The 26,415-nt window shown below is 44.7% G+C and overlaps 2 protein-coding genes across 2 annotated transcripts in view; one reads left to right on the forward strand and one right to left on the reverse strand.

Moving 5' to 3' along the window:
- Ero1a (endoplasmic reticulum oxidoreductase 1 alpha) overlaps positions 1 to 19,370 on the reverse strand; it is a 35,400-nt gene extending 16,030 nt beyond the window's left edge. Inside the window, 7 exon segments of the mRNA NM_138528.1 lie at positions 80 to 200; positions 2,894 to 2,967; positions 3,050 to 3,123; positions 4,811 to 4,849; positions 5,628 to 5,711; positions 7,283 to 7,402; positions 19,244 to 19,370. Coding sequence (NP_612537.1) covers positions 80 to 200; positions 2,894 to 2,967; positions 3,050 to 3,123; positions 4,811 to 4,849; positions 5,628 to 5,711; positions 7,283 to 7,402; positions 19,244 to 19,357 — 626 coding nt within the window. The 5' untranslated portion in view covers positions 19,358 to 19,370.
- Rps10l6 (ribosomal protein S10-like 6) overlaps positions 1 to 26,415 on the forward strand; it is a 489,065-nt gene that overhangs the window by 202,773 nt on the left and 259,877 nt on the right. The window lies entirely within an intron of this gene.

Below are 26,415 nucleotides of genomic sequence, written 5' to 3' on the forward strand. Positions count from 1 at the left end.
ACAGTTAAGTTTCTATGTCCCCATCAATCTTTTGAGAACAGGAACCTGCTTGGCACAGGCCTAGGGAAACAATACCTACTTAAAGCAGTTTTCTTCATAGATGACACTCCATATCCTCCAAGCGTCCGGCCCCTTGTAGCCTGTGTAGCGCTCAGGGTTAAGGAGTAAATCCACATACTCAGCATCGGGGGACTGTATGTCTGCAAAACAAAATGTTCCACCAAATCTTACCTATTTCAGAACATTTTAGGAGAAGGAAAAATGGGGGGGGGGGGAACAGATCTGTAGAAGTCAGTGTAAGTGACCGTGGCTGAGATGCCTAATAATGGGGACGTGGGAACGTGAAACCTCTAGAGGTCACCTCCTATAGCCAGGCAGGACCCCCAGTGGAGGGACAAAGACACCAACACACTCACAAAGTTTGTGACCCAAAATCTGTCCAATCTAAAAGAAATGCAAGGACAAAGATGGAGCAGAGACCGAATGGCCAGCCAATAACCCAACCGACCCGAGACCCATGCCATGGGAGAGCGCCAGTCCCTGACACTGTTAATGATGCCCGGTTAGCCTGCAGACAGCCTGGCATAACTGTCCTCTGAGAGGTTCCACCCAGCAGCTGCAGACACCACAGTCTAACATCAGACAGAACTCAGGACTCTTATGGTAGAGCTGAAGAAAGGATTATGGTCCCCAGGGGGATAGGAACGCTACGGGAAGACCAAGAGAGTCAACTACCTGGACCCTTGGAGGCTCCCAGAGACTGAACCACCAGCCAAAGAGCACACAGGCTGGTCCTAGGCACCCAAACTCACTTAGCAGATGTGCAGTTTTGTCTTCATGGGGGTCCCCCCCACATGAAGTGTGGAGTTCGCACATGAAGTCCCCAACTGGAGTAGAGACTGTCCCTAAAGCAGCTGCCTACCTATGGAATCTGTCCCCTAACTGGGCTGACTGCCTTGTTTGGCTTCAGTAGAAGAGGATGTGCCTAGACCTTCAGAGACTTGATGTGCCAGGGTTGGGGGATACCAAGGGAGGCCCCCCTCTTAGAGGGGAGGTAAAGGAGGAATGGGGGAAGGGATTATGTGAGAGGTGGGACCAAGGAGAGGGGCAGTGATTGGGATGCAAAATTAATAAATAAATATATTAATGGAAAAAAAAGAAAATATTTTTCTAGGTGAAAGAAAGAAAGAAAAAAGAAAGAAAGAATTCTATGGAATTTACTATTTAAGAAAATGTCTGAGTCACTCCTGACCAAGTATGCAAATACTGAAGATGATGTTTGCCCACATTGGTATGGCCGCTCACCACTGACTGGGAATGAAGAGAGGAGTGTTTCTTGGGAGAGCAACACCTTACACAGGTAAAACCCTGGGTCTAATCCCTAGCACTAGACAAGGAAAAAAAAAGGACACTAAATATCACACAGCCACATACAGGTATTTCTCAAGTGAGACACAGAAATATTCACATAAAATGACTCTGAGCTAAACTCAGAGAAGAGATGCTCATTTTCAGATTTAGGGAACAGAAATAAGACACCAGGACTACATGGCATGTATCCTACTACAAAAAGGTGTTTTGTTTGCTTGTTTGTTTTTTGATTTTTTGAGACAGGGTACCAAAGAGCCACCAGCCTCTGCGTCTGGAGTGCTGGATTAAAGGAGTCCACCACCACCCACCGTTTTCACTAACTTTTTAAAAGCTCATTAGTCTATTACTATAGGACCATAGAAATAATATCAAAATTCAAATTTGACTTAATTTTGCTTAGGCAATGCAGAGACACATAATGCAAATAGTAATAAAAAGATAGTAGAGAAAGAAGAATTAGAGCAATCAATAAATCTTGGTCAAAGTCCTAACGCATTATAAGGCTGTGCAATTTCAGCACTGGCTGCAGACCTAACGTCATGGCTCAATATTCTCTGCACTAAAAGGTTCACAGTCCTGCGGGCATCTGCAGGTGACGTTCTCCTCTTTCCTACACTTAGCCATTCTTGCAAAATGCAAAAGAAAGAACTACTTGATACATGAACCTGCAAAATGTAACAGGTAATTTTTTATAGGAACTGTTTTTAACGTCTTTTACCTGTGATAAGAAATACAGGTAATGATATCGGCCATCCCCACCATATTCAGTGAACCGGCACGTTACATTCACAGTGCTGCGTAACCACTGCAGACTTCTGTTCCCAAAACTTTCCTACCACCGTAAGCAGAACTTCTGATCATTTAACAATAAACTCTCCATTCGCCGCCCCAGCACATAACTAACCGCTAACCTACTTCCTGCTGGGAGGCTGCAGTCCCAGACAGTTCTCAAGTGCATTCACAGGGTGGCACTCGTCTCTCTGCGCCTTCTTTCAGCCACCGAGTTTCCACGGTTCCACCGCATTACAGCATTTGTTGGAAGCTCGTCCCTTCTTACGGTTCAACGGTATTTACGTGTATCATACAGAACACATTTCAACTATTTTTGCATCTGGTGAGAGACACACAGACCATTTTACCTTATGCATCTTATGAATGAAGATTGGTCTCCCCATGTCTGAGCCTTTCTCCAATGCTTTTGAGTTACGTACCAAGGGATGTCATTGTTAAGTCCTACGGTTCTATGTTTAGCTTTCTGAGGAGCCGTCATGCTATTAGGACCTCGATGTTTAAAATAATTTTAATTATTATGAAATTATTTTTTTAATAATTATTATTCTGGAGCAGCTCTTGACACGGCACTTGCCTAGCATCCAAGCCTGAGTTTAATGCTTAATACAATGAATGGAAAGCAGGGAGGCTGAACGGGAGGCAGGCAAGCAGACAGGAAAGAAGGGAGGTGGGTGGTTGTATTCCTAAGGCATCATCTGGAACGTAATGCGAGCTCTGACAAACGCCATACCATCAACTTCACAGAAGCTGTCTGAAGAATCATCGTGTTTCGTCCACTGAAGAACAGCCTTCTGGGTCTCCTCACTTCAAATAAGGAAAATTGCATTATTCTCTCTTGCAGTTAACTGTGATGCAGAAAAACAATGGCTTACGAAGGGCAAATCACCTCAGAGATTCGTCCACTGCTCCGAGCCGCTCAGCCTGCTCACACTCCTCAAGGAGGTTGGCTTCCTTGGAATACTACACGGAAAGAAAACAGACTGACTACATCTTAAAGCCGCTTCTTCCTTCTACGGACTTGAGACAAGGTCACATTATGTAGCTGACTTCACCACATAATTTCCCAGTTTCAACCCCCTGAATGCTGGGATTATAGGCCAGAGTCAGGCAACTTTAAGGAATTAAAAGCTAACCAGGCTTGTTCTGTCTGCCCAGGCTTCAAAGTTTATAAAATGAGCTCTTACATCCAAAGAGTAGGTGAAAGGCCCTTTGGTCTCCTGTTTTTGTCAGAAACACATTTTTCTATTCCATTCACAAAATAAAGGTCTCTGTGACAAACAGGGACTGAACTGCCCACTTCTGAGGAAAAGCTTCTGAGGTACATGGAAGCCATGGGGTACATCAGAAGGCAGCGTCCCAGTGACCTGACTGTAAGCTCTGGCTTTCTCTTTCCTCATGGCCGTGGCTGCGCTTATCACGTGTCTCGGCTTCCTCCTATGCCATGACTGGAAGAACACCTTATACCAGGTCTGTCGGTAGCTATCTAAAGTACACGCTTTAACACTATTTCTCATGATATCGAAACACCCACATTCATTTTCTTCCCACTAGGCCTGTATTCAGCACAGACCAAGCTCATGAGACTTGATAACATCACCAAGTTGGAAATTATTTCAGATGAGATTTGGCACGTGAGGGAGGCATAGCCATAGACTGAAAATGATTTCAAAAGAAAATTTTAAATAAACATCAAAGGGCCAGGAGACGGTCCAACAGATAGACATGCTTGTCATTCAAGCTCAATGACCTGAGTTTGATCCCTAGAGCCCAGGTAAGAAGCCAGGGGCAATGGCATCTATAATCCCAGCATGCCTACAGTGACGGGAGGCAGAGACAGGAGGAGCGACCAGAAATCAGGACCAACTGGCCTTGAAGACAGTGTCCAGCTTGCAGAAGCGAGAGGCCCTGCCTCCACACACAAACACACGGCCAAACACACCCAAAACTATTTAATGTGTTTTTAATTTATTCAAAAAAATATCATATGCCTATGTATACTTATTGAAATGAAAATTTTTAAGTCTTATCTAAATTCTTTAAGTTAAAATAACTTCTTAGTACCATTTAGTAATTTAATCAGCTTCTTAACTACATTTATCAAACCTTACAAGGTTATGGAAATATTTCTAAAGGACATTTTTTTAAAATAAATTATTATTTTAAATTTTTTATAAAACTAATCACAATCTTCAGAACTATATTTGATGATTAATGTAGTCGAAATGATCGAAACTCCAGCTGACTATTGAGTGCAGATATTTTCTAACACCCTTATGTATGTGTGATAACTCATGTCTCCCAAGTTCCATTCTTTGAGAAAATCCTGAACAGCATTTAACTTAATTCCAAAGTCTCCTGATTTTGTATTGTTCTTAAACGAAATGATTTAATCCAAGCTTGGCATTTAAATGATCGGGAAAGTGAAGTGGGAAACGTGGATGAAACACATCTGGCCATCACCGTTACCTACTGGATAAGGGGTCAGTAGGTCTGCATCTGCCGCTTTGACTTAAACATCTTATATAATATCCTTAAAGGAGCGCAAGCTGCTGAATGTAAACTAGCCTCCAAGCCATGTCACTAAGGAGAGTAGAAAGAGGGATTTTCCAAATTTCCATAGACATCAGTCGCATCGGTAAGTGCGTACCTTGTAGCTCGCAGACTTAATTCCATCAGGGACTTCATCCTAAAAGAGAGCGTATTCATTGTATCTTCTGGAAAAAGACTTTAAAGTCTTATAACGAATGAGAAAAATTCCCAAATTACTGGAGACTATTTTTAGGTAAGAAGAGTTAGAAATCCTTAAATAATTTCTTTAAAGTAAGTAAAAATTCAACACGTATGGTAGCACACGGCTCTAATCCTAGCAGTGCAAGGGCAGAGGCAGGAGGCTATGTGTACTTGAGACCAGCCTGGCCTGCAGTGCAAGAGCAATGAAGTAAGAGCTTCTCTCAAAAAACAAACAAGGAGAATGCAAGGCCCAGACACTGCTGATCATGTACTTACTACAGTCCCATGGAAATATAAAATGCTTACAAACATCCCATAACTCTTGTCAGCGTGCACACAAATGCAGTATCAGGCTAATTAAGCCGTGACTATTATTACTATTATTATTAATTAAATAATAAAATTGTAATTCTAAATAGATTTTACAGGGCTTAGAGACGGCTCAGACAGTAAAATGCTTCCCACAAAATCATGAGAACCTCAGTTTAGATCCTCAGCATCCAAGTGAGAAGCAGGCTGGAGTCAGCCCCTGTAATCCCCGTGCTGAAGAGGCAGCCACTATCTTGCCTCACCAGATATGCAGGTAAAAGGGACAGATAAGTTTCGTATTTACAAGTTTAGGTTTGTAATCTGTAAACTGAATGTTACATTTAAGCAGAATCAAATAATAGTGTGATTAATACTGGCCCTTTCTGAAAATCTGTAAAGAATGAAAAAACCGGGGCAGTTCTTACAGAATGGCAGGGTTTGACAGCACAGTCTCTTCTTCCACATTGGTTGATGTCATTCCAGAAAGGACATGGCTTCCTCAAGTTTACCTACAAAAGAATAGAAAGTTATAAAAATATAAAGCCCTGAGAGCATAAGTGATGGTCAGCGTCATGGTAACCATCGGCATCATGTTAACTGTGGGCGTCAGGATCACGTGTCGTGGTTATGTTTTATCCAACACTACACTGTTTCTCCCACTGTCAGGTTTCCTTGTGTGTATAAACGTGTAGCTGCTGTAAGTCTGGTGAGAAAGGCATAGACCACCACTAAACAGACCCTGGATGGACGGCAGCTGAGAGTCAGAGCCCAAATCAGTGCCACACAGCTCCTATTTAAGCAAGAGAACAGAAGGAACTGCGGACCAGGTTTTCCAAGCTCTTTCAGTAATGTGCTCACTGACCAACTACTGTTAAGTGTTTAATAAATCCAAAAGTGCTTCCTCTCAAAACAAAATATTTAAAACAGTTGGAGCCCATCTGATGGCTGACAAAAGTTTTGAGAACACAGCAATCTATTTTACCCTTCTATTTCAATTTATCCAGATAGTTTCTACCTCTAGAAATTACTGAAGCGAAAACATCAGGGCTGTGGGAGAGTTCAGTTGGTAAAGCACACACAAGGGCGTGAGTTTACTTCCCAGAAGCCCTGCAAAAGAGAGCAAGCAGGGTGGCTTACGCTTGCAGTCCCAGAGCTGAGGAAGCAGAGACCAGATTACAGAGACCAACCAGTCTAGCCTACTGTGAGAGCTCAGGCCAGTAAGAAACCAAGTCTGGAAAAGACAAGTGCACTGAGAAACAACACCCACTGCTGTCCTCGGGCCTCCTAGTGCACAGGCTCTAGTGCGCACACGAAGTCTAGTAGGTGGTTCTCAAGTTTGCAGACAGCTCCTTTGTGAACCGAGCTTTCCTACTGACTTTGTACATTTTAAGAGTCAGAGGCAGCCCAGCAGGTGAAGGTGTTTGCTGCACAAACTTCACAACCTGGGCTTCAACCCCAGAACTCACGAAAAGGTGAAAAGCATACGAAGCTGTCCTTTTACCTCCACAGGCAAGCCATGGCATATGCACTTGCATGTACACACACACACACACACACACACACACACACACACCTGCATGTATACACACACACACACCTGCATGTATACACACAGACACATGCACCTGCATGTACACATACACACCTGCATGTATACACACATACACATATGCACCTGCATGTACACACACACATACACCTGCATGTACACACACACATATGCACCTGCATGTATATACACACACATATGTAAGTGCATGTATACATACATACATATATGCACATGCATGTATATACACACATATATGCACCTGCATGTATATACTCACACATGCACCTGCATGTATACACACACATGCACATATACACACATGCACACACACATACATACTACATGCATGCATATACACACATGCATGCACATACACACATGCACATACAAATGCATGCACACTAATTTTTTTCTTAAACTTTGTACACATTTAAATAATTACCGATTTCAGTAAAAGTACTGAAGTGCAGTCATCTAAGCAAATATAATCACCCAGTACAGCGTACCTATATAAGAAATTGAAAGTACCTTGTAGTATCTAAAGTAGTCACTTTCAAGGAGCTTTTGTAGTCTTGGGAAAAGTCTGTAGTTATTAAACTTATCGATGGTCTCGACATCACAGGTACAGTCATCCAGGTAACCACTAACCTGTTAGAAGAAAAAATAGAAAAAAAAAAACATTGTGTTTAAAGGTCCCTGATGTCACAAGGCTCTTTTCCTCGCACAGGCACCATTTTTAAAAGCCTGCTACCCGGCAACACTAAGACAGAGCATGTCAATGACCCAACGCTGTTGCTCTTCTCCTATCTCTAGCACAGCACGGTGGCACTGCAGGCTCAGCGGAGCTCTGGGTACACAGAACTGGGCCCTGAGCAGCCGCCCCATAGCCCCACCGCCCAAGACCCAGGGACCTGAGCAAAGGTTGACACTAAGATTAAGAAGGAGCTGAAGGTGCTGAAGGGGCCTGCAACCCCATAAGAACAGCAATGCCAACCACCCAGCGCTCCCAGGGACTAACCACCATCCAGAGAGGCCACGTGGACAGACCTCCAGCTGCATATGTAGTGGAGGATAGCACCAATGGGAGAAGCCCTTGGTCCTGCCAAGGCTCAACCCCCCCCCCCCAGTGTAAGGGAATGTCAGGGTGGGGAGGTGGGAAGGGGTAGTTGAATGGGGGAACACCCTCATAGAAGGGGGGAAGGGGGTGGGATGGGGGTTTATGGATGGGAAACTTGGAAAAGGAATAACATTTGGAATGTAAATTTAAAAAATCCAATAACAACAAAAACAAAAAAGAAATAAAATTTAAAAAGGAGAGAGATATATCTCCCTGTGGCTGGACCAAGAAACAAGGAAACTCAAATCATACTTCATCACAGGAACTGACAGACACAGTAATCAGAAGAAAGATACAGAGAGGGGGTGGGGCAGAAATAAATGCTTCTGAATCCCTAGAGCCCATCTCCTACTTATGCCTGGCTATCTGGAGCATCTTATTCTGAGTGTTCTGGGACTTGACTGACTGACTGTCACTGACACACACACACACACACTCTCTCTCTCTCTCTCTCTCTCTCTCTCTCTCTCTCTCTCTCTCTCTCGTTTTTCTAAGGCTATGTAGCTCAGAGACAGCTTGGTGGATGTATAAAGAGAAGAAATACTAATTAATAAAACTCACTTTTAAGAGTGACAACTCCAACACTGGGCAACATCGATCGGGGTAATAAACCGACCACAAATGCTTAGCATGGATGCCGTGGCCCCACCTCCTAGATCAAACTACTGCCTTTCTACACAAGGATGGAGTGAGAGTTTAGAACCAGCCGATGTCACTGGCTGCAAAACTGAAAGCTTTGAGCATTTATTGGGAGTTAAACACCCACTTAATGAAAGTAATGTGACATAATTAACAAGTACATAATGATTCAAGAAGCAGAAAGAGAGAGAAATGCATCAACCCACAATGCTTTGGTGTGGCTGTTTGCACTGTAAACGACATTGGAAATAAGGAAGTGCCCCAACGCCTCTCTGAAGAGCTACTGACAGCGGACGGATGCGGAGACTTTACCTTAGGGATGTGGTCCCTGGAAGGTTGCCCATGCTCCCGTGGCTGGCCACACACCCCTACATACAGAGCAGCACAAATGGTCCTCAGGGGATAGGGATTTTGTTTGTTTGTTTTTGTTTTTGTTTTTGTTCTTGTTTTTTAAGGATAGTCAGGCATGGGCTAGAGAGATGGCTCAGTGGCTAAGAGCACTGACTGCTCCTCCAGAGGTCCTGAGTTCAAATCCCAGCAACCACATGGTGGGCTCACAACCATCTGTAATGGGATCTGATGCCCTCCTCTGGTGTGTCTGAAGACAGCTGCAGTGTACTCACATAAATAAAATAAATATTTAATAAATAAATAAGAAAACAAGTAAAACTTGATTAAAACACTGAATTAACATTTACCCTTGGAGTATGTGAAATCCTATAATACCTTCATTTAAGAACACTGAGAACTAGTAACGGGGTGGACAGACAGCTCGGCAGTTTACTGACTTTTCTCGTCTTATTTTCTAGCAATCTGATCCATAAGCCCTATCATTCTACCTTCATTCCTTTTGAGTTTGTAAGGATAGAAATCTCTAGGCTTTGCTTTGACCTAAAGTAACGACACAGAAACAGCAGGAAGGGCAAACCAGCCTGCGAGTTACAAAAGGAAAAAACAGGAAGGCTGGAGTTTGAGCCGACCTGAGCCAACCATCCCAGGAGCTCACTGACAAGGTGGAAATAAATCTGCAGGATGTCGCTAAGAACTATCACTTTCAGGACACTCTTAGGTGCTCTCCTATCACTGTGGGGTCAACGCCTCTCCTGGGAGCTTCCAGAACATTCCACAGAGTGCTGCAGTATTAGAACTAACTCACTCCCCTGGCTGTGTCTAGCTCATCATCTAGAACTGCAGTTCTCAACCTGTGGGTTGAGCTCCCTTTAGGGGCCGTATATCAGAAAAGCCTGCATATCGAATGTCTACATTGCAGTTCATAACAACAGCAAAATTACAGTTATGAAGTCGCAATGCCATAACTTTATGGTTGGGAGTCACCCCAACATGAGGAACTGTATGAAAGGATCGCAGCATTAGGAAGGTCGGAACCCTTTGAACTAGAGTATAAAATCACAGAGACAAAGTCATGTTTGTTGACCTTTGTGATCCCAGCCTGTGGCACTGTGCTCCCGGAAGAGACACAGTAGATCTCGGTGGCCATTCCTGCGGTGGGCAGGTGAGTGGATGGTGCTGCCTGCTGTCCCAAGCTCAAGAGCACAAGGAGCAGTAGCGTGCTCACAAGGCAAGGAGCAAAAGCAGTACGGAGGACCCATCGCGCCTCACTTTCTGCCTGTCCACATGTCATTCTAAACTGTGCCAGAGGAAGCCCAGAGCCAGGAAGGAACACAAGGTCCCCTAGACCAGAGGTGGCACACAGCCAGGGGACTGCAGAGAGACAAGAGGCAGCACAATGGGACACTTTTTTTTACCCTTTACCCTTCATGTAGAATAGGTCACACTCTCTACTACAACCAAGGGTAACAGGATGGCCAAGGAAGCAAAATAAAAACAACAGGGTTTCAACAGAGCACTCAGTGAAGAGACAAAGACACTTGGAAATCCAAGCCAACTGACAGTTCCGGGATGCTGGCCAGGAGGTGAGGCAGAAGCCCATCCTTGGAAGAAGCGTGACAGGTGTGACATCAGCTAAGTTCTAGAAACTGGGGAACAATAGGCAGGTTACCAAAGCCGTCATAAGCAAGGGCTATGTGGCAGAAACACCACTAATGCAACCCAGACTCTTAGAAACAAAAGAAAAGTCCCAGGACGAGCGACAAGTGCTAGATGAGACAATCACGGCCTGGTGCTATGCTTCAGAACACACTTCAGATCCTGTACCATCCCCGCAAGGCACAACCCTGCCTGACACGCAATCAAACCTTTGGAAAACAAAAATCCTTCTCAACCTCCCAAGTGACCAATACCTACTAAAATCTGAACTAGACTTTAATAACCAGCTTTGGGTAGGAAAACGAATAATAGAGGTAAAAAGGCTCACAGTGGGTAGACAGAAGCTGTGCCCATAGCCACACCCACTTTGAAGACCTACTCTGTGAGAGCTGCCAAGCCTCTGGCAGTGCCCACTGCAAGCTCCCAAAGGTCGGTCTCACCCCACCATAGCCACTGTGCTCTGCAGTTAGTTAGGCCTATCGGGGTTTAAGACCCACCTCTGTCACTGAGCTTTCCATAAAATAATAACTTCCAACTTGCAGGATTAGGATCAGAACAGCAAAGAGAATAAACACTTGATTGTGAAGCATCACTATTAACCCAGCTCCATTACTCTCTGAAGCAGCCCACATTCCCCTAAGGAGGAAGGTATATAGCCCTAGTTTGCAGTCAAAGATTCTAATGCTGTATTATTTCAGCTGTCCCACTGGAACGAGGGACCAGATTATGGAAAACTAGCATGGGATGGAGGTAGGGAGGCTGAGTCATATTCTCCACTGACTACAGTTGACTTAGTCAAATACAGTAGGCAAGAAAAGATATATATGTAATCACAGATATACATAATATAACCTGTTGTCCCCATCTTTGTGATTGGTATGTAGACAGCTTGAAGGCTGACCACACTGTGTAAGGAGCTTATTTGACGGGGAAAAGGGTTTTTTTTTAAATCACAGTGAATGGCAAAACAAACTAAACAACCAATCAAAAGAAGTCCTCGTTGTCTTGTGCACAATGGTAAGAAAGCCTACTTCTCTCATAGATCAGAATTGTGCCCTCATTCAAAGTACGGTATGGCCGGCCGTATCCCCTGTATTTGTTTCTTATGAAAAGCTTTTGTCCAAGCATCAATTAAAGAAAAGGAAGACAGAAGGAAGAAAAAAAAAAGAAAAGGAATTCAAATCAAAAATAAACAACTAGGGGGCTGGAGAGATGGCTCAGTGGTTAAGAGCACTGACTGCTCTTCCAGAGGTCCTGAGTTCAATTCCCAGCAACCATATGGTGGCTCACAACTATCTGTAAAGGGATCCCATGCCCTCTTCTGGTGTGTCTGAAGACAGTGACAGTGTACTTATATACATAAAATAAATATAAACCTTAAAAAAGAAGAAAACTAAAATTATCAGCATTTGCAGATCGCATACAGTACATGCAGAAACTTGAGAACTCCACCAAAAAGAAAAAAACTCAAATTATTAAAAAAAAAATCATAGGATACAAAAATCAAATCAGTTGTGTTCTAGAAACTAATAAACAGACTATCAAGAAAACAAAATCAAAAACAAGGGCTGAAGGGATGGCTCAGCGGTTAAGAGCACTGACTGCTCTTCCAGAGGTCCTGAGTTCAAATCCCAGCAACCACATGGTAGCTCACAACCATCTGTAATGGGATCCGATGCCCTCTTCTGGTGTGTCTGAAGACAGCTACAGTGGACTCAAACACATGAAATAAATAATTCTAAAAAAGAACAACAACAAGAAAACAATTCCATTTATAATAGCATCAAACAAATAAAATCGTTAAGACATACAACCAAGGTGGAAAGAAGGTTGGTGAGCATACGGAGAAACAGGGACCCTTGCTTCCATGTAAACTGCCTGACATAATGGAAACCAGCGTGGATGCTCCTCGAGAAACTAAAAACACAGCTAGCTTAATCTAGTGATCCCACTCTGCGGACACAGCCAAGAGAAATAAAGCCACTGGCTCAAAGAGACATCTGCACACCCGTGCTCCCTGCATCGCACAGTACCCGGGATGGAAAAGCATCTAAGCATCTGTCAGGGTGAGACTGGATAACGTGACACACACGCCGCACAATGACCTCCTTACCACTCTGTCCTTTGTGGGATTCCAGATGACTCTGGAAGACGTATGCTAAGCAAAATAAGCTAGATATAAACGTTACATCACAACCTCCCTCACCTGTGAGATCTAAGGAGGACACTAAGGATAGGGGTGGGAGATGTGGGCTCTGAATGAAAAGCGTGGCGAACACAGCTGTAATTGTATTTGCTAAGAGAATAGAGTTTAAGTATTCTCACCACGTGTGCGGCTAGCTGGGAGATGACAAGACAATTAGCTTGATTTTAACCTCCCAGGGTATTTGTGTATAAAGGCATCTTCTAGAATACAGCCTACTGTTTCTCAATAAGTAAATGTATGTACTCATACTATGCTTTATTTGTCAAAGACTAGGGTACTTAATTTTATTGTGTTTGTGACCAGAGGGGCTAGAAAGATGGCTCAACCATTAAGGGCCCTGCTGCTCTACCTTGAGGACCAGAGGTCAGATCCCAGTACCCACTGGTATGTGAGGTGGCTCACAGACCATGGTAACTCCAGCTCCAAGGAACACAATGCCCTCCTCTAATGTTCAAGGGCACCACAGCTTGCACACACGCGTGCGCGCGCGCGCGCGCACACACACACACAGACATACACATGCACGAGCGCACGCACACACACACACACAGAGGCACACAATTTTGTAAAGAACATAGATTTTTTAAAATAAATATTATTCTGTATTTTAAAATATACATCATGGGGCTGGAGAGGTGGCTCAGCAGTTAAGAGCACTGGCTGCTCTTCCAGAGGTCCTGAGTTCAATTCCCAGCAACCACACCATAACTTTCAACCATCTGTAAAGGGATCCAATGCCCTCTTCTGGTGTGTCTGAAGACAGCTACAGTGTACTCATATACATAATTATTTAAAATATACATTATGGAGTGATATGTTACATATAGTAAAATGATTGCTATATGTGGACCAATTAACATAGCCACCTTTTCGCATAATCACTCATCTCTCCATGACAATAGTTGCAATGCATCCGTTTAGCAAAGCTGCCAAGTACACTACTAACCACACGGTCAATGTTGCTGTGTGTTACATCCCTAAATCCCCAACCAAGATAAACAAATGACAGAAAATGCCACATACACAAAATAAGGGACTGAAGGAACTGAAGGGGATGGCAACCCCACAGGAAGAACAACAATATCAACCAACCAGACACCCACAATGCTCCCAGGGACTAAACCACAACCAAAGAGTACACATGGAGGGACCCATGGCTCCAATCACATATGTAGCAAAGGATGGCATTGTTGGGCACAAATAGGAGGAAAAGCCCTTGGTCCTGTGAAGTCTCGATGCCCCAGTGTAGGAGAGTGCCAGGGCAGGGAGGAGGGAGCAAGTGGGTGAGTGGGTGGGGTAGCACCCTCATGGAGGCAGGAGGTGGGAGATGGGATGGGGGATTTCCAGAGAGGAAACTGGGGAAGGGGATATCTGAAATTTAAGTAAAGAAAATATCCAATAAAAAGAAAAGAAAAGTAAAAGATTCTGCTATTTAACCTCAGTAGCCCCGGAGGACACACTAAGTGAATTAAGCCAAAGAAAGACTGACTGGCCATGTAGAATATATTAAAGGAGGAGAAAGGAGCTTGATGAGAGAGGAGAGAGAAACAGAGAGAGAGAAAGAGAGAGAGAGAGAGAGAGAGAGAGAGAGAGAGAGAGAGAGAGAACCGAAGGACAACATGAAGACTAATGTTAAGATTCCAAGCTGAATCTTTACAGGTTGTTACGAATGTTTTTAAGGGATGGATGTGTATGGGGCTTTGTATGTTTAGGTGGGCAATTATATCTTATCAATTGGGTCAAAGGTTATTGTGTTGTGTGTTTGTTCATGTAGCGATTTAAGTGTAAGAAATGTGTGGCAGCTGGTCTGGGTCACCACAGAGTTGGGATGTGTGTTTCTGCATGGAAACCTGCCTTGGGAACTAAATAGGTGGAGAGACTGCTGCCAGGCTCAGAGAGAGGCCCTCGGCAGTGTGAGATGGGATGGAGCAGAGCGGGTGAGAGGCTTTGCTGACTGAGAATTGAGATATCCGGCAGATATCTTAGGCACTTCAGCGCCAGACCTAGTGGGGATAAATGACAGCATTTTATTTTTTTATAATTTTACAACAACAACAGAAAGAGAGAGAGAGCGCACCAGACAAGCAGCACATGAAGAGCAAAAGCAAGCACGAAAGAGGGAGACAGACAGACAGACCAACAGACAAAGATGGGAAGAAGAAAAACTGGGACAGTGGAAATCAAAGGACACAACAGACAGCATAGGGCACTGACAGCTGTCTCTGCCTAAAGTCCTAGTTTTACTCAAGTTCACAATGCGGGGCTAGAGAGTTTGCTCAACAGTCTGAAGCTCTTGATGTCCTTGAGTTCCAAGGTTCAATTCCCAGTGCCCACATGGTGGCTCACAACTGTAACTCCAGTTCCAGGGGATCCAATGTCCTCACACTGGCATGTGTATGGTTCTCAGACAGAGAGTAAACATAAAATGGGTAAGTCTTTTTTTTTTTTTAAGGAAGAAAGGAAGAAAAAAACACACGGCACTGTGAAGTGACTCACGAATGAAATTTCTTCCATGCACTCTATTCGGAAAAGTCAGGGATGCAACAGGCGCTTAGGAGTCAATGGCCATCTCTCCAGTTTAACCTGTTTCAAAGATCCCTCTAACTAGGACTGAATGCCACCCAACAAATCATCTCTCCCACAGTCCGGCCACTCAGTCTAACAATCAAAGCTATTTTTAAAACTGATTTAACGAGCCACTTAGCAGGTTAAATCTACTGCAGCACACATTTGGAGACTGTGTCTGCGGTGTACTCTACACAAAACTAATGCGTTTGTGGAGCTGGCATCTGAGTGTACTTCCTGCAGTAGCCCGAGGCAGACCTGCCACACTGGAGTAACTGAGTGTCCCCCTGCAGCAGCCTGAGCGCCTCCCCCACAGCAGCCCGAGGCAGACCTACCACACTCAGGTGGCTGAGCACTACCACTGCTTACCAGACCTAAAAACAATAAACAGCATTAATGAAAAGGAATATACACTTATGTTTAATTAAGTACAAAGCACATTCATTCGTCCTTCATAACAGTCTTCAACATTTCTTCTGAGATTATACCTTGAAAATATATTCCCCTACTTGTGCCAAAGCTTTCACTACTCACTTTCTTTAATGATGTATAATTCAGCGAAACTGTCAGAAAATAAAAATAACAAATGGGAAGGACTTCTTCTCATCTAAGTCTGTATCTGTGACACCAAATACTATCTTGGTTCAAAGGACGAGTGCTTCCTGCACGCGGGATTGTTTACTCAAGTGGGGACAAAAGTCAACTTTCTATATAAATTAATAATATTACTAATTAACGTCTTAATGGGATAATAAAAAGCAAGGGGTTGTAAGAACGATTTATAAGTCTCAAACAACCATTTTGAGTAGTGAACGGTGAACAATAAAACACTATTCTGGAAAGAGTTCATAAGGGTTAGAGAAATGCCTCAGTGGTTGCTCTTGCAGAGGACCTGAGTTCAATTCCCAGCACTCACAAAGCTCACAACCATCTGACTCCAGTTTCAGGGGATCCAATGCACGATTCTGACCTCCAGTGACTCCTGGCCTTCACATGGTGCACATACACACACGAAGGCAAAACACTCATAGACATAAAACAAAGCTAAAAAGTTTTTAAATGATTTGCAGCATACAGTGAAAATCATGTTAAAGGGACTTGAAACCTACATAGTAACCAAAGATTCCTTACAGCCATTGCCCATCAAAAAGCCCAATCCCAGTAAGCTATGCAAACAGCTGGCTGAACTAAATGGTTTGTTTAACATCTTACACCGAAACCTCCCCCAACATCTGCTGAGCACCAATCAAACACCAGGTTACGTGTGTTAAATTGATGCTCCAGGGACTTGTGGAGTGCTTATCAAACTCAGTCTGATTGCTTGCAGAACTCTCCATTGTACTGTGCAAGGACCTTCCAAGGTCAAACAACCACAGACTGCCCTGACTCAGACAGCACCTATGGACTGAAACAGACTTGATACCAATGTAACAGGAGGTGGGTGGTGAAGAAGTAATCCAAGGCCAATGTGGTAAGAAAGGAAGGCCAGCAGCAGGAAGGGAAAACAAAACAAACAACAACAACAACAAACTAAGACTATTTGACTATTTCTGTCATTAGCTAGGCTATACTTTGGAAATAAGAATCTCACCATGTAGCCCAGGCTAACCTAAAACTCCTGATCAGGCTGACTGCAGATGTTACACACAAGCACTATTTTAGGCTAGTTTACTATTACTCAAAGTTGACTCTGAAGAGGAAAACCAGATATTCTTCCTTTAAAGAAAAAGGGACTTAGATGGTTGTGGGGCACACCTTTAAACCAAGCTCTCTGGAGGCAGAGGAGGAGCTCTGTGAGTTTGAGGCCAACTTGGTCTACAGAGTGAGTGAGAAACCCTGTTCCGAAAAACAAAGAAAGAAAGGAGAGAGGAAGAGGAGGGGAAGGGAGGGGAGGGGAGGGGAGGGGAGGGGAGGGGAAGGGGAAGGGGAAGGGGAAGGGGAAGGGAGAGGACCAACGAACAAAGAAACAAGGTTAGTTTTAGCAAATTCGGGAGTACTTAAATCTGAGGATACAGGGGTTGAAAAGAGCTCAGTGACTGAGAGCAAGTACTGCTCTTGCACAGTACCCAGAGTTCTATTCCCAGCACCCACATGGTGCCTCACACTCCAGTTCCATCCTCTGCCCTACTCAGACACCATCATGCATTGGGTGTGCAGACATTGCAGGCAAACACACATACACATTAAATAAAAATATATAACTCTGAAAAATAAAAAAGAGCTGGGCATGGTGACTCTCGCTTTTAATCCCAGCACTCGGGAGGCAGAGGCAGTGAAATCTCTGTAAGTTCTAGGACAGCCTGGTCTACACAGTGATTTCCAGGACAGCCAGGGCTATATTAAGAGACCCTGGCTAAAGATAAATAGATAGATGATTGATAAATAGACAGATAGACAGATCTGAAGATATTGTGATAACAGCTAAAAAAAGCCTTAATTACTAACCAAGAGAAAACATAAAAGTTTCTCAATTCTAAAGAAATATCCAAAAAGGTTGGGTGTGGGACAAAGTTGAAGAGTATTTGCATACCATTTTCCAGAGAACATACTGGAAAGTGTCACTCCTAGCAGCTTTCCTCAACACTGCCACTTAGAAGCTGCTTATTCCCATCTCCGGTGTTGAAACTGTGTTTGCCTAACATTTGTAATCAAAAGAAAAGTTGCTTTTTCTGAACTTCCAGCAACTCACCTCTGCTCCAAAATCACTCAACAAAACAATAAAATCCAAAAGTTTAAGGCGATGAAACAAGGAACACCTCTTCCTCCTGTCGCTCAGGCATCTTATAGTATCATACTCTGCATGCACAGTATTTCTGATCACAAACAGCTAAGACCCACGAATGACCTGGCTCTCTATCCCTCCATTTTTAATAAATATAATTTCAGAGATCAAAGTCCACCAAAAAGGTGGCTATAAAAGGAGCCAACGCTCCACAAGTTAGCGTCATTTGCCTGAAGACCCTGTGTCCCATGTGGTGGATGACTCCTCCTACAAGCTGTGGATTATTATAAATACCCCCTGCTATGTGTACATTCACAGGTACAATATACATACCTACAAAATAAACCAGTATTTTAAACATCGGAAAAAACAGTAATGAACAAGTCTAGGGGGAAAGCCAGCTCGAGGTGTGGTTAATACAATTTACATATTAAGTAACTCAGTAATAAAATCATCTGATACACTTTTAAACAGAAGAAAGTCTGGGGAACCGCTAATAGTCAAGAGTTCTTCCAGACTTTACAAGACTAGCCCATCGACTGAATCCAGATACTTGTCGGTGTTCGCTGGCTGTTAGAATTTTCTTAAGACTGCAAAATGAAATTCATAGTTATTTCAAAGCGTCTAGCCTAAATGGCCCCAGACAAAATTTACAGGCTACACTACGAAAACAAAATTGTTTGAATGTTTTGCTCACTGATCCCACACCTTCTACCGAAGTAAATAATCACAGCTCATAATCAAACTCGAGTACTGAAGAGCTAGGGGCCTGCCTCGGATTCGAACCGCAAAGGGGAAGTGTCAGGATGCGAGAATAAGCATCAGGAAGAAAGTGCACCATACACAGGCCGAGAAGTCACAGGACAACGACAGCCGCAAAGACACCAAGCAGTTGAACCAGGGCACCCAAAGAGCCCCGCAAGGTCATTTAACCTCTTGACATTGACAGCAAGACCTAAAGAACTGCTAGTCTCCCCAAGAGTCCGTGGAGAGCAGAAAGGCTGGGGACGTCCCCGGCAGTGCGCGCACGAGGAGTCCAGGTGCCGGGTCCACCCAGAAACCCGGGTCGGTGAACGCGGAGCAGCCATGGCAGGATGCGAGGAAGCAGTGTGACAAGCTGCCCAGGCGCCCACGCCCCTCGAAGGGTGTCCCGGCCTGGGGTGATCCGGAACGCGGTGAGGGCCGCGCAGCAGGATCGCCCGCGCCCAGAGATGCGCAGCCTGCGCGCCTCACCTGACAGAAACACCGCTGTGCCGCTGTCTCCTGCTGCTGCTCCTCGCCCTGGCCCGACCGCAGCAGCCACACGACGCCCAAGAGTCCGACGAGCAAGCCCCAGCCGCGGCCCATCGCCACTCGCCGCCCACCGCCCTCGGCCCGCGCCACCGTGCCTGGCTCCCCGGCGCAGGCCGCGCGCCCGCTGAAGAAGCCCGCGCCGGCCCCGCCCCGCGTTCCGCCCTCCGCCCTCCGCCCTCCGCGCTCCCGCCTCCCTGCGGACGTGCGGCGGCGCGCGCAACTGCCCACGCGAGCCTCGGGCGGCCGCCTTCCTATGCGCCCGCCTCCGGTACACCTGGCCTGCGGCTCGCCTGGTGCGAAGACGCGGTCATCGCGGGGTCGGGGTATTCCCTGAACCACACTGCCCGGGGCCTGCGCTGTCCAGCCCGCCCCGCTCCGCCCCGCCCCGGAGTTCACGCTGGCCCATCCCTTTCTCTCTATGAGGAAATCGAGCCTGGGTTACGTGTCCGCCGTGCTCTGGCTGCCTAAAGCCAAAAGGATGTTGGAGTTCATTTCGGGGAGCACGGCCGCACACACGATCTAGTGGCTTTCTAGTTCTTCCCTTTCTCCCTCCTACAAAGGGAACAAGTGAAATTGGTTTCCAAAGGGCTGGCCGTCGCGGTGTACGCCTAGAATCCCAACGCTCCAGAGACCGGCCGGAGGATTGCTCAATTTCAAAGACAGCTGGAGCAACGTATTTCCTGCCCTATAGAGTTAGGCCCTATATTATAAATAAATCTTTAAATACAACAATAAATACAGATGTTAGCTCAATGTGTACTCCCGATTTATTCATATTTTTTTTGCTGTGTTTTATGCGAATTAGGAATATTTCACAAGCAAGGTGGTGAACACTACCCAAACTCAAAAGTGGAAACCGGGACGCCTGGTGCCAAGAACTGGAGCCAGGCAGTGAGAAGCCTTGCTTAGCCTGTTATCTATAGCATGCGTTGTACACACAGTAAGATAATACGGCCTTATAAGCTTATTGTCTTCGTGATATCTATATTACAGCTCATACTCCCTTTTCTAGAACCAGATCATAGTTTCTCTTTTTCAGGTGTTTTTCCTGGTGTCCTTTGCACACAGTTCCAGATCCCAAGTAAATTTCCATTCGATTCACTTCACAAAGCTGAGCTTGACTTTGGAAGTACACAGATCCACCAGGCCCAGCCCCCGTGTGGAAGACACCGGAAAACTGATAATGTCATCATCTTTTCATTCTTTGATGTTTTGTTTTGCTTGGGGGTAAGTGCATTTTTATTTTGATGAAGTGTCTCAGGGTGTATTCCTGTCTGATCTGGAACTTACACTGTCGACCATGCTGGCCTCAAGCACACAGAGGTCGATCTGCCTCTGCCTCCCTAGAGCTGAGATTAAAGGCCTGTGCCACCACAACCAGCCTTTCAATCTTATTTTGAATTCACTAATAACTGCGTATATGGTGGGATATTTTCAATCCATATACACATTGTAGGAAGACTCAGTCACGTTGATATAGCCATCACCTCACATGAGCTTTTTCTGATGCGAATGTTTAAAAATAAGTCCATTAGTAACTTCAATCTGTCAGTAACTCCAAAACACACTGTAAATAAATCACAGCCTCCATGTAATCCCATAGGTCAATGAAACCCCCCACGCCCCGGAGCTGGGGACCGAACCCAGGGCCTTGAGCTTCCTAGGCAAGCGCTCTACCACTGAGCTAAATCCCCAACCCCTCAATGAAACTTTTTTTTTCAGTCTTAACTGTACCTTTGTGCCCTTTGACTAACTTTCCTTTCTCCAACCTTCTCTGGTTGCTTTTCTACAGAGTCCACGAGATCGTAAAACTTCACACACGTGCGATCACACAGCACTTCTCTCTCTGCTCTTGCCTCATTCCAGTTAGTGTTCTACAGTGACAGCTGTGTTACAGGTCACCCCATCCCCTGCTTTGTAAGTTGCACAGCACTCTGCATCGGGGTACACACCCTCACAGGTCAGGGGACACACACTCACAGGTCGGGGAATGCAAATTCACAGGTCCGGGTACACACACTCACGGGTCAGGGTACATTCACGGGTCGGGGAATGCACACTCACAGGTCAGGGGACGCACACTCACGGGTGTGCTACTTTATTTGCCCATCCAGTGATGGACGATCAGTTTGCTCCTGGCTACTATGTGCAATGCTGAGCTACCCAGACCTCAGGTGAGTGGCTAGGCTTGGGGGCTCACAGTGTAGTCCCAACACAAGTTTAAGGTCAGCCTGGTCTACATTAAGAGTTGGGAGCTATATAACGAGTTCCTGTCTTGAAGAAAACAACAAGAAACTCACCAAGCAAACAACAAAAATGGCTAATAAACCTGGGCATAGTGGTGTACTTTAATTCCAACAGAGACAGGTGGATTGCTGTGTGTTTCAGGCCAGCCTAGGCTGCATAGTTAGTTCCAGGACAGCCATAGCTACACAGCAAGAACCTTGTCTAGAAAACAAACAAAAAAACAGAAACAAGAAAGACTGAGACAGGAGAATCATCATGAGTTTGAATCCAGTTGGAGCTACATAGCAAGACCTTGTCTTAAAAAGAACTGAGGTAAAAATATGTGTACATTGAATCTGGAAAATAGCAGAGATCCCACAAGAACCTAAACATAAAATTGCAGTGTGGGCATTGCCACAAATACCCTTTGTGTGTACATCCGAGGGAGTTGAAATATGTACACTGAATGGATACTTCCCCTCTCCATGTTCGATATTTGTTTGACATCTTTGGTAACATTTCCTTCCTCATATTTCTACCCCCGAATCGCAAATTATTAGGACTGCTTAAGCACGGCCTCCATCCCAAACATACCTTAGATTCCCAGAGTCTTATTTGTGTGGGACTGAATAGCTTTTCTTATGACCAAGCCCTCTATCATCACAAATGAGAGACAAAGCCAGGGAAGAGACATACTGAATGAGTAAAACGCAAGCTTTCTGAAGCAAGTTTGATACAGCTTCAGATTCTATGCCCATGCCAGAACCTGGAACCCGAGTGAACTCGGTTCCAGCTTCCCCATGAGTTCCCAAAAGACCTTTAACTCAGTCTTCTGAGTTTACCTCTTCAATAAGGCTTCCTAGGCATATGGTGTGAAATAACCAGCTAGTCATTCAGTAACAATCTCAAGAGTGCCAGGGGATATGTGATGTTCAGTCCCTGATTCTGAAAGCCCAGCCTCCTGTTAAAACTTTGTTGAGCAACATTAAATTGCTGGGAGATGAACTAGATCGCAACTTTGTTATTCTAATACTAGAACAACATTGTGACAGACTTAATGGGTACAGCATTTCTTGAGAGAATCCTGATTGCTAGGTAAATAACAGTTATGATTATTATTTTTTTTCCCCGGAGCTGAGGACCGAACCCAGGGCCTTGCACTTGCTAGGCAAGCGCTCTACCACTGAGCTAAATCCCCAATCCCCTTTTTTTTTTTTTTTTTTTTTTTAATGAGCAAAGCAGGAAGGGCCTTGCACCAGTTTCTCAAAACAGGACATGAAGCTGCTTATGGGAAACCTGGCACCTAAACCATTTCCAGCATTAACCAAACAAGAAAGAAAGAATGTAAAGGAAAAGATGTAGTCACGGAAGAATGACTAAGCAAAACTTTAAAGGCTTGGTGCCACTTGATTAGAGCCAGTGTTATCTAATCTTTACTGAGTACAAATGTCATATTGTTAGACCTTCCTTGCCACATGATCAGAACTATCTGAGGTGGGAAGGCACAGCCACTTAAGCTGTCTCTATGTACAGTTTCTGAGTGAGCAAGCTATGGATTATAGTCACTGACTTCACTTCTTCCTTTCCCATTCCTGCCTCAACCCACACTCTATCTGGTTTCCAGGTTACCAGCCCTCCTCCACCTCTTTAAATGGAATATCATCACTACGTTCAACGACCATTTTCCAGGAAGCACATGCTACATTTTGACAAGGCTGTGTCCTCTCTCTTTCAATTCGGTGTATGATGCAGGAAACACTTCAGGTTCTCTTTATGACCTCCTCCCCTTTTGTCTGTTTCAGCTTGTAGCCCAGGCTGGACTCTAATTCACCAGCTTCCTGCTCCAATTTTCCAAGAGCTAGGATTACGGGAATAGACAGCCACACCCTGCTCTCCTTACTCCTTCCCGATACTATTTAACTACATCTTCCCCCTCTCCCGATGTGATGGTTCCTTAGGATTCCGTCTATCTTTTAGTATCTCCTAGAGAACATTGCTTAACCCCATAATGATAAATGCCTTCTCTACACTCAAGACTCCCAAGGGTACATTCCTAGTTCAGATCTCTCCCTAGAGCTTCACAGTTCATCTGTTGGACACACACACACACACACACACACATACATGCTATTATGAGAGACAATCGGTCACACTATCTAGGGCCAGGTATCTGGAAAGCAGGAAGAACCATTGTGCTTCTCTCTGGTTTTCTTTCAGATCCCACAACCTTCTGATGCACCGTGTCCTGACAGGCTGCCCTCTACAAGATTCTTCAGTTTTTCTTCTCCATCTTCATGGAGGACTTAGCTCTGGCCTTTATTCTTTCTCAGCTAATTTATCTCCTTGTTCCTGTAACTAATCAACTGGCTTGTAGGTTTATATCCCTCAAAAACAAAACCAACCAACCAAACAAACAAACAACAACAAAACCATGAGCATCCTTCACCCAAGGTCAGTTTCGGAATTTGGAAAGTTGAGCTCAAGACTCAGGACATTCAAGTCCCTTATGATCTGAGCCTGCGTACTTCAGCTTCGTTTCCAACACTTCTTCTATCTTTAACCTGATGGATTGTGTCTGGTTCAGAATCCGTCCGCCTTTCCCTGAATTGCGCTGGGTCAGCAGTCTCTGAGTTTGCGGCCACTCCTGACGGCACAGTCCCGGCTTCCCCACAAATGGCATGTTTCTCAGGTTCCCCGTCTTTGCTCACGTGAAGTGAGTTTGAAAACTTGACATTTTTTCCTCCTCATCCTGATCTTCCGTAATTGTACACACCATAGGGAATGACCAGTTCCTGTTCATATGTATGCTCTCGGCATTCATCACGTGGTAGAGACCTTGACTTGGCTTTTTTTTTTTTTTTTTTTTTTTGCTCCTTAGCCCTTACTCCTCAGTAAAGTGTGTATTGTGAAAGATGAGCCCTGGGTGAATGGATGAATGTACAAGTCAATTAACCAATTAACAAATCCAAAGGGGTAAGGACAGCTTAGGGTAGCACGGGACAATGTGTGGTTTAAAAAAAACAAATTAGAGCAAATGCTGTAAAGCTTACAGGCCAAGCAGCCGACTGTGGTGCATCAGAGGGCAGCAGTACTCGTGGATGAGGGTGGGAAAACACTGAAATTAGAAAAATTTGCCAGAGGTATGTAGGGGTGTAGGAAAAAATGATGGGAAACCTGTGGCTCCGACTACAGGTTGACTCAGCACGTGGAGTGATCCTAGTTCATTTAGAGAACATTTCAAAGCCAGGACTGTGCCGTCAGGAGTGGCCACAAACTCAAGAGACTGCTGACTCAGCACGATTCAGGAAAAGGCGGACAAATCCTGAACCAGACACAAAATGGATTTTGTGGAGACGCGGTTAAGTCTGTCCCCCAGAGCACCCTGCACTGTTCAGCCTGAGTGACACTCACTCGCCACTCACTCCGTCCGTCCGTCCTTCTGTTCTGGAGCCCGTTGGGGCTGTAGACCGAGAGCCTGCCTCGAAGCGAAACAAACAGAAGAAACCAAAGAAAGAAAGGAAAGTCTCCGAGCGTTGCAGCCAGAGCGATGGCTGAGCAGCTAAGAGTGCGAGGACCCACATTTGGTTCCAAGCACCCATATTTCTTGGCTCATAATTACCTGTTAACTCTCGACTCCAAATACGCACATCTGATCACACCACAGCTTTAAAAATTACAAGACTCCCCAGCTGTTTGAAAATTCAAGACTCTCAAACACGACATTCAAAGTCCCCCAAGATCTGACCCCTGCCAACCGCAACTTCATTTCCAACTTTTTAAAATGAAGGATTGCTGACAATTACCTCATTTTAATGGATGGAAGAAGGGGACAGGTGAGATGGCTCAGCCGTTAAGAGCAATTTCCAGAAACCACATGGTGGCTCATAACCACCTACAATGGAATCTGTTGCCCTCCTCTAGCAGGCAGGTGTACATGCAGATAGAGAACTCCTACACGTTAAATAAATAAATCCTTTTTAAGACACAGAACGAGGCTTCATACATTAAAAAAGTCTTTTTTTTTTTTTTTTCCGGAGCTGGGGACCGAACCCAGGGCCTTGCTAAAAAAGTCTTTTAAGAAGTGATATAAAGGGGCTGGGGATTTAGCTCAGTGGAAGAGCGCTTACCTAGGAAGCGTAAGGCCCTGGGTTCGGTCCCCAGCTCCGAAAAAAAGAACCCCCCCCCCCAAAAAAGAAGTGATATAAAAAGAGAAAGTGAAAGAGTGGGGGTAGAGTGTGTGAGTGTGTGAGTGTGTGTGTGTGTGTGTGTGTGAAATGGGAGGGCCAGCAACCTGGCTCAGTGAATAGAGGCTCCACCCACCAAACTTAGTTTACCTGAGTTAAATGCCCAGGCCCCACATGGTAAACCAACTGGGGCACCACACACATACGCAGACTCCCCGCACGAAATAAATTAGGTAATTTTTTAAAAAATGAGAAATGAAATGAAAAAAACTTAAATCATTAAAGAACAAAATCTAATCACCAAAGTGTGATTATGACCTCAGAACTAATTAACAAGAGAAGCCAAACTAGAAGGATGAGTGCCTACACTCAGGGCCCCTGGGCACCCAATTTAGGGAGTGGAAAATGTCTCTATCAGAGTCTAAAGTTTTAGAGCAGTGCTTCTTAATCTCCGTAATGCTGTGACCCTTTAATACTGTCCCTCATGTTGTGGCGACCCCCCCATCATAAAATTATTTTCGTCACTACTTCATAACTGTAATTTTGCACTGTTATGACATTTAATGTAAATTTCTGATACGAAGGATCTCTGATATGCAGGCCCCAATGGGATCATGACCCACGTGTTGAGAACTGATCGTTTAGAGTGAAAGACCCAGAAACTTACAAAGGACTGCGAAACAGGATACTCTAGAAGCCACA

The sequence above is a fragment of the Rattus norvegicus genome, chromosome 15, assembly GCF_036323735.1.
Source record: "Rattus norvegicus strain BN/NHsdMcwi chromosome 15, GRCr8, whole genome shotgun sequence".
NCBI classification, from domain to species: domain Eukaryota; kingdom Metazoa; phylum Chordata; class Mammalia; order Rodentia; family Muridae; genus Rattus; species Rattus norvegicus.